Source organism: Lolium rigidum, chromosome 1 (assembly GCF_022539505.1).
Source record: "Lolium rigidum isolate FL_2022 chromosome 1, APGP_CSIRO_Lrig_0.1, whole genome shotgun sequence".
In the NCBI taxonomy this organism is placed as follows: Eukaryota; Viridiplantae; Streptophyta; class Magnoliopsida; order Poales; family Poaceae; genus Lolium; species Lolium rigidum.
Genome location: NC_061508.1, coordinates 17,020,612 through 17,029,648, shown reverse-complemented (window position 1 = coordinate 17,029,648; position 9,037 = coordinate 17,020,612). Strand labels below are relative to the sequence as shown.

The following is a 9,037-nucleotide window of genomic DNA, read 5'->3' as shown; positions in this document are numbered from 1 at the left end:
CCGACGACCAATAGATTAGAGTTTATTTTAGTGTGGTTTATAAATTCAAGTTTCATTTTCCATTTTATGTAATAATCCTAAATTTGAGTGAAATTCACTTTACTTATGTTTGCTTGTTCAAAGTTTATTTTGAGATTATGTGTGCACCCTCTTCCCAAATTGGGAAATTGGTGCTGGCGCATATAATAGGGCACTGCCGGCGCACTAGACGCCGAAGCATCAAATCGCTATTGAAGTCGGTACGAGACGCGCTGGTTGAGATGTTCTAAACATATACTGATATATACCGTTGAAGGTTGGAGCAGAGACCCAGCATGATGATTCTTTGGAAAGCCAGAAACAATGTATTATTTGGTAGGAAGGTTTGCAGGCTCCCTCAAGTGTATGCAGCAGCTAATGCAATTCTACAAGGATCAAAGCTCGAAGAAACAACCACTGCTGAATCCCAACAAGAACTGCAGTCGGGCAATCAGATACTACTGTTTTCTTCTACCCCTCAACAACACAAATTTGATCTTGTTGCAGAAAATATTATCTTCTCTGACGCAACTTGGAGGATTCAATCAGATCCGCCATCTGAGAAAACAGACATTGGAGTAGTCATTCAACTACAATGTAACCATCACTGTCAACAGACAGATACATGTGGTCTGCCGTGGGTCCTCCAACATCTTCTCCTCTTCAGGCTGAGGCATTTGGCCTGCATGTTGCGAAATTTTGACAAAAGAGACCACCTGCCCCAATTTATTGACAAAAAGGACCACCTGTGAGCCAAATTGACAAAAAAGACCACCTTGTGTGTGGCGGCAGCGCCCCCAGGCGACACGTGGAGGGTGCCGCCGGACTGGGTGGCGGCAGGGGCCCGCCGTCGAAGTGTGTGGCGGCACGTTAACCGCCGCTGCTCGCCGTCAGGCCGCCGTCCGTCGAGGTGGGCCATGCCGCCATCGCATGGGGCGGCAGGGTGACGTGGAGGATGCCTCCACACCCGGTGGAGGCAGGTCCCGCCATGACCACGCGCAGGTCGTCGCCCGGCCGACAACCACGGTGGAGGCAGTGCCCGACCGACCGCGCATGCGAGGAAGCTGTGCAGCACTGATTTTTATGCTGTGATTGATCTGCTTTTTCCTGCTTTAACTGTTGCAAATTACCTGCTTTCGGTGGTCTAGCTTTTGCTGATTATGGAATCTGTCGAGGTGAGCTGATTATATAAGGCCTTACTGTCTGCTGACTATCTGCACTCTCACTATCAGCATACTCTTTCTCTTCGTGCACTTTAGTTTTTGCTCACGTAGTTGATGTCTTCTGCTGGCTGCCCAAGAATTCTTAGCTGATTCATTGTTTGCTCAAGTGTTTGCTCAATCAGAGATATCAAGGTAAGGATTTAAACAAGAAAGCATGATCTATTTTATTTATGTAGTTAAAACCTAATTAGTTATATACTATAATTAGTTTGATTAATGCATGTTCTGTAGTTGCATGCAAAATTTGCATGCATAGCTAGACGAAGGTTGTTTACACATGGATGCAATCATTGCACCATTAACTAGCTCCGTTCATACCTGCATGCAAACACACAACAAACAGCCAGCTTCCATTCACACCTGCGTGCTTAGTTTTACACCGAAGGGACTCGCTAAGTACTAGACGAGAATTAAATGATACATGCCTAAACCAGCAGGGAGAAAAGAAACTGCATGGTGGGCAGATGGCGCCGGTTAATCTGGTCCGGAGGGAGTAGAACGACTGTAGTCATTATTGAGTAATATATTAGGACATGCAACATGTAATTAGAACGTACATAGCTAGTTGAATTTGCGAACTAGAGATTATGTTTTATGTATGCAACATGCGAAAATATATAGACTGTGATTTTATGTGCGTAGAAATATATGACGTAGGAATAATCAACTTCTAATTAGATTAAGTGATGGTGCATATTCGGACGAATATTATGGAATTCTGTTAAAAATATTAAATATGGTGTTGTGTTATGATTATTTAGAAATGTTAATCACATGTTAAATATTGTTGTGTTGTAATCTAATATAATTTTAAAAATATGGTTGTGCGGTAGGTACGATGGAAACTTTGTTAGTGTTTTATGGAGACGTCGTACGCGACGAATTTTGTGGTGTCGATGTAGCGCGCTGCGACTCGATGAAAGTTGTAGTGACAGATATGGTCAATAGAGAATTTTTGGATGTTAGAAGATGCATCCGAGCACAGTTTGGGCGTGAGATGCGGGGGAAGAAGATGACCGTTGAGGCTCTCATCGTCGTAGGAGGGAATGATGGGACACCTGCCCGATGGGGTTTGCGGGAGGTAAAGAGTGATAGAAATTGGGGTACGTACATGAGGTTTGCAAGCACACCTGGTGCTGCTATGTACGGAGAGCCCATGGTGTATGTTCAGTTTATATCGTGTGATGATGGTGCCGGAAGCAGTACCAGCGCTGGTGAAGAGGAGATGGCCATCATCACAGGACCGAGCACCGTTCAATCGGACCATTTGGCCCTGACTGCAGCATGCATGATAGGCCAATCAGAGCAAGCGGCACTGACTGCAGCCCATAGCACCGGCCCATCGGAGCAGATGGTCGCCCAGTTTGCTGCCGAGCCGAGATACCGGTCCGCGTTCGTTGATATTAGCGAGCGTGTGGAGGGACCGCCGGAGGCATTGGACGATGACGCTCGTTCTTCTTCGTCCGAATCCTCCTCGGACGAAGAAGGTGCCGGTCCTTCCCGGAGGGTGGTTGCGGCACCAATGGACCCCGAGTTCTTAAAAAATGACCATCGACAATGAATTCCACTCGTTCCAGGCCTAGGGGAAGACAGATCTGCAGGTTGGGCAAACTTTCCCAGACAAGGACTCGGCTGACCAAGCAATCAAGAGGTATGCGTTGGCCATATCTCGGCAACACAGAGTGAAGCAGTCTGATCGAAGGCAGCTGAAAGTCATATGCGTCAAATTGAATGAGGAGGGTTGCAGGGGGAGAGTTATCGCTCGGGTGAGCCCTGGGGTATGTCAGCCCATGGCATATCTCAAAAATAGAACCCCATAGCTGCGAGCAATTGGGGTCTCTCGACAAGCACCGCAACGTCACTGCAAAATATGTATCACATATCATGCAAGTGGCGGTGGAAGAAGATATAACCCTTGGTACAAAGAAGCTGCAAAAAACCGCGGAAGATCCGATTGGCTTCCCGGTTAGCTTTAGTAAGGCAAGGCGGGCGAAGGAGGAGATTTTCCAGAGATTGTATGGCACCTATGAGGAGGCATATGATCTTGCCCCGAGACTACTCCATCAGATAGCCAGCAACTAACCAGGGGACTCAAGTGGTCAGGAGAGTTCGTCAACACCCTCTGGAGGAAAACCAAGAAATCCTTGATCGTTTATTCTGGGCATTCCCCCAGACTATACGTGCATTCCACCACTGCCGCCCTGTGCTGTCAATAGATGGTACCTTTCTCACAGGAAAGTACAAGGGCACACTCTTGGTGGCGATCGCAGCTGACGCAAATAATCAGCTCTTGCCTATTGCTTATGCACTTGTCGAGAGTGAAAACAAAGATAGCTGGTTATGGTTCCTCAGCTGCTTGAAGATGGGAGTCGTGATAGATCGGCCCGATGTTTGCATCATATCAGATCGCCACAATATGCCTCCACTTCGTGGTCGTGACCACATGCAATCGCAATACCCAACTCAGGTTAATGCATGTTAATTACATACATAATTATTGCGTGCATGTTTCTGATGGAGCCATTCAATACGCAGGAATCTTTAATCCCGACATGGCCTGATATGACGCAGCAACCACAATACTACGGCAGCACTTCCCAACAACCTCGCGATCATGTTACCGGGATAGTTGAAGAATTCTTCGGAGGTCCTATTTTCAGCTCGTATGCCGCTTGATTCCCCCAAATCAGGAATCTCCATACGTATTTCATACTCCATCACCAGCAGATGATCCAAGTACAGAGGATGAGGAAAATCAGTACGGCCGAGGTTTGCGCCCACCTCATCCCCCTCGTCCCCGGTTGTCGCCTTCTGGTCGAAAGCCACGGCAGCAACGTCGTCGTCGTCGAGAGGAATGATACACATTTATGTATGCGCGCGACAGACATTTAATCTATGTATGAGACATTTTTCTATGTATCTCGGAGAAATATTAATATTAGTTCCAATAAGTTTTATTTCTAAATTAACTCCAATAATGAAGATGCAACATAAGTAAAAACGTTTAAGATACAACATAATAACTGCAACGAATTTTAAGATACAACGCGAAAGTAAAACAGAAATTAACATACATAGCTAGTACAACAGATCACTCTCTATTTGCCCTGTGTCCACCGTGGCCATTTTCCGGACTTGTCGCCGCGTTCTTCTGCCGCTTGCGCCTCGGCGGCTCTTTCCCTTAATCTCTTCCTCTCCGCTTCACGGGCCTCTCTGCGCACCTCTTCCTCTGCATACCTACGTGCAACCTCATCATCCATCCTCTTCTCGATTCACCTCACGATTTCGAGCTTGCTCCGCCCTTAATTTTTGTATCCGTCTCTCTCTTTCGCTTTATCATTAGCAATAGCCTTTTCGAAACGCTCTTCCTCATGGAACATTGCCCATGCACGCCGCTGTTTTTCCTCCACCTCACGGCGTGCCCAATCCGGCTGCTCCTGGTCTATCCAATGAAACCACATGCAAAGGGGCGGGGAGACTACAACACAAATAATACGGTTAATAAACAAAAATTAATGACATACAATTAATTTTTTAATCATGTCGTTAGAACATACCGCAGGCCTTGAGGACGATGAACTTGATTGTCCGGGTGGATCATGATCATAGCTCGCGCACATGAAATATTTCATGCCGAACTTATCCGAAAAATCAACCACCTCCTTCACCTTCGCAAGGCGGCCGCACCAACACCTCTCTCGCTCTCACCCCGGTGGCAAGCTTGCATTCTTCCCCTTCATCGGCCTAAAATCCTGGTCCGAGCAAGGCACACTCATACTCACTCCAATATTTTGCGCACGAAACAGAGACGCGGAGAAGGCAAACTCGATCCTGCTGCTTCGATTTCTATGCGGGGAAGCCGACTTATATAGCCTTCAATTAGTGTGAACAGTACCAAAAAATTAGTGCAGAATTATTGGTATCGGCTGTCGGTGCTCTAATTGCTGTATCAGCACAGAATTCCTACGCATATAGGCCGCTTTCGGTGGTTAATTTCCTGTATCGAGCGGGAAACTCCGACAGTTTCAGCAGATCTTTAAATCAGTGCAGTCAGTGTCAACAGCTCTTTAGTCAGTGTCAGCACCACATGTCGGCCGGCCGAATCATGGCGGGACCTGCCTCCACCGGGTGTGGAGGCATCCTCCACGTCACCCTGCCGCCCCATGCTATGGCAGCATGGCCCACCTCGACGGACGGCGGCCTGACGGCGAGCAACAGCGGTTAACGTGCCGCCACACACTTCGACGGCGGGCCCCTGCCGCCACCCAGTCCGGCGGCACCCTCCACGTGTCGCCTGGGGGCGCTGCCGCCACACACAAGGTGGTCTTTTTTGTCAATTTGCCTCACAGGTGGTCCTTTTTGTCAATGAATTGGGGCAGGTGGTCTCTTGTGTCAAAATTTCGCATGTTGCATCCATGCTGGCAGACTTGCTGCGAATACAAGAACCCTATTTCTACACAGATTACTCAACTCTTGCATCGGCGGCAGCAACAACAGATATTGTTAATGCTCCAGGTTATTGGGAGCACAGGCCATTGTTAGCACAAATCCAGGCAAGCCCTTCCTTTCAAAGGCACATAATCTCTCACATCCATAGAAGCAGAAACGTGAAAGCTCATCAGCAAGCAAGATTAGCTCTGAAAATTAGGCCTACTTGTGTAGCTATTCGTTGTTTATCTTCAGAAACAGGTCAATGTCCGAGTAGGGACATAATCTCTGATGTATCTTGCGTGTCTCCATACACGCTACTCTCTGTAAAATGCTCTTGAATTAATAAAATCTGCCCCCCCACACTGAACTCTCCTCCCCTCTCCCTCTCTCCTCCTTCCGCCTCTGAGAGTCTCCCCCTGCCGGCCGGGCCGATCCCGAGCCTTCTCCACCGGCTCAGCCGGCCGGAGATGGCGACGGAGAGGCACCGGAGTAGATCCTAGGTGTAGATGTAGGTTTTTTGGCTTTTTACCGGTGTTTAGGAGTAGGGCTTCTGGATCTCTGGCCAGGATCTAGAGCTTCTGGTGGTGGGTCGACGGCGGTGAGCTCCAACGGCGGGAGCAGCTGCAGTGGGCTTTCTACTCCAGCGTCTCCATCAATAAAGGGCTTTGTAGTTGTTTCTTTCTTTCCAGGTGTTCGGCAGTTGACTTGCTCCTCCGGGCTGGCCGTGGCGGCAGGGGGGAGGAGCACGGCGGTGAAGATTACAGCAAGATCTGTTCCCCGGCCGGCCATGGTGGCGTGGGGGGAACTGCTTTGCTGTCTCCTGTGAAGAGCGGAATGAATAGGGTTCGCTGGTGTCATCTGCTCAAGGGCTGCGCTGCCCGATCTCTTTCTCTGTCTGGCCATGGAGGCGAGGGGAGAAGAAGGGGCGGTGCGGAGCTTTCGAACGGACGACGCCAGCTCTATCTCCGGTGGTTCCTGTTCAAGCGCAAACACGCAGCTGCCGCCATGGCCGCTGTGATTTGCAGCCGACGAGACGGTTGTTTCTCTGCCTCCAAGACAGAGGCATCTCCCTGTCCCTGTTGGAGCTCGACGCCTCCTCGCAGCCAAGTGATTCGTTCCCGGCGGCGAGGAGGTTGCCAGCGGGGGTGGTTTCTCGCCGAACGGAAGAGTTTGAGCACCTTCTCTCCATTCCTTGGCGGCGACGCTTTGAGGATACCGGCGAGCGACGACGGTGGTGCTCCAGGACCTGATTGCTTTTCCACATTTTGTTCTGGGGTGTGCTTTGTAAAGTTACAGGCTTTATCTTCAAATACGGAGTACTAGGTTCTTTAGGGTAAGTATTGTAAAGGACCTGTATGTAAATTGTACCCGTCACGTGTCACTCTAATAAAATACCACCTCCTGTTTCAATTTTTTTAAATAAAATCTCCTATTGTTCAAAAAAAAGCATGATGAGAGACCCCAGCCACAAAAAAGCCAGCGAATTCGCTTGCATCAGCGAGATGCCACTACAAGGCGAGGCAGGTCGCGCCAACTAGAGCGGCAGCGCGCAGTAGTAGCAAAAAAGCACACTCCCCAGTCTCTCGCATCTCCCGACAGGCAGAAACACTCGAGAAGGAACCAGAAAACCACACGCGGCGTCCGCCGGCCGCCGTGATCGCGCGTGTACGCCCGCGATCTCGCGTCACCGGATCACAATCCGCGCGCGGGGGCGCCCGGCCAATGGGAGCGCTCCACCCGCCGGTATAAATGGCGGGCCTCAAAACCGCACATTGCTACGAGATCACGGCCAGTTTTCAGTTCCGCTTGCTAGCAGAGGTGCTCTGTTTCATCTGATGGCGACCGTGACAGAGGAGGGTGTCGCCGTGCCGGCGGTCGGAGCCGGCGAGGCGGAGGCGGTGATGCAGGAGAAGGTGGTAGAGGCGGGTAAGGTGGAGGAGAAGGTGGAAGAGGCGAAGGAGGCTGGTGCGGGTGAGGAGAAGGCGGAGGGCGATGCCAAGAAGCCGGAGGCGGAGGTAGAGCAGGGGACGGCGAAGGCGAAGAAGCCGAGGAGCAGGAAGCCCCGGTCGGAGGGGCCGAACCACCCGCCCTACTTCGAGGTAAGCAAGCGAGACGCTCCGATCTGGCGTGATCAAGGTACCTGATCTGACCTTGTATCGAGTTGTGAAATGATTCGATTTGGTTGTTTCTGGCCAGATGATCAAGGAGGCGATCATGGCGGACGGCAAGGCGGAGGCGAGCACGTACGCGATCGCCAAGCGCGTCGGGGAGCGGCACGGGGACGCGCTCCCGGGGAACTACCGCAAGGTGCTGGCCGTGCAGCTCCGGAACTTCGCCGCCAAGGGGAGGCTCGTCAGGGTCAAGGCCTCCTTCAGGCTCGCCCCCGCCGAGGAGAAGAAGGCGTCCAAGAAGAGGCGCGGGACGGCGACCAGGAAGGCCGCGTCGAACTCGAAGAAGGCCGCACCGGCCCCGGCCCCGGCGCCGGCGCGCGCCAAGAGGGCGAAGAAGAAGGCGCCGCCGGCGAAGCCGAAGCCGAAGCAGCCCAAGTCGATCCGCGCCGGCGCGGCCAGGAAGGCCAACAAGGCCAGCGCCTGATGCCGCCGGTGCGCGCGCGGGATCCTACTAGTAGTACTTTGGTTTTAGGATGGTCGATCGAGCGCTTCGTTCTTCACCTCGCTTTGTAAGTACCACCAGTGTGTGTGTTCATGGCAATAATGGCGCTCCAGTTGTGGTCTCGTTTGGAAGAAGAATGTGACTGTAAATCTGTGCTAGTATAGTACGATCTTGGTAATCGTCTCTGGTGTCATCATGTCGTGGAATGTGTTCAAGCCCAGAGGGAAATCGATCATGGCAATGGAAAGATCCTGTTGTAGGTTCAGGCAATGAAGGGGAAGCAGCACTGCTCTGAAGTCTGAACCAAGTGCAGGTGGAATTCTCCAAACCTGGGTAGACCTGGAATATAACTTTTGAACACTTGGTAAACATGGAAAATCGTACTTCTTAATTTCAAAAAATTATCAGAGAGAATCAGGTAGAAAATGAATCAATTGTGACATGTATAAGCTTAACAGCCAAGTTGTATACAATTAGACCATCTCCACCGGCACCTCCGGACACGCCCTATAGCGCCACCAACGCTCCAAAAGTACGCAAAAGAACCGAGTTGGGGTCACCGGCACTTCCGTCCATGCAGGACCCGTTTGCGCCCCGCGGGACCATCTTAGCAGCCAAACCCACCCATTCTCCACCCACTCCGTCTCCTCCCGATCCGCCTCACACCCCTCCGGTCGCCGCCTCCTCCGCCGTGCATGGCCTTTGCCTGCCCACCTAGAAACCGCCGACACCTCCGCCATCTTGCACTGCCA

The 9,037-nt window shown here is 51.0% G+C and overlaps 1 protein-coding gene across 1 annotated transcript; it reads left to right on the top strand.

Annotated features, from left to right (window-relative positions):
* Positions 1-7,360: 7,360 nt before the first annotated feature.
* Positions 7,361-8,555, top strand: LOC124668140 (histone H1-like). The gene is made up of 2 exons (XM_047205333.1): positions 7,361-7,771; positions 7,869-8,555. Exons 1-2 carry the CDS (start codon positions 7,508-7,510, stop codon positions 8,265-8,267), a joined length of 663 nt encoding a protein of 220 aa, XP_047061289.1. The 5' UTR covers positions 7,361-7,507; the 3' UTR covers positions 8,268-8,555.
* The last annotated feature ends 482 nt before the right edge of the window (positions 8,556-9,037 follow it).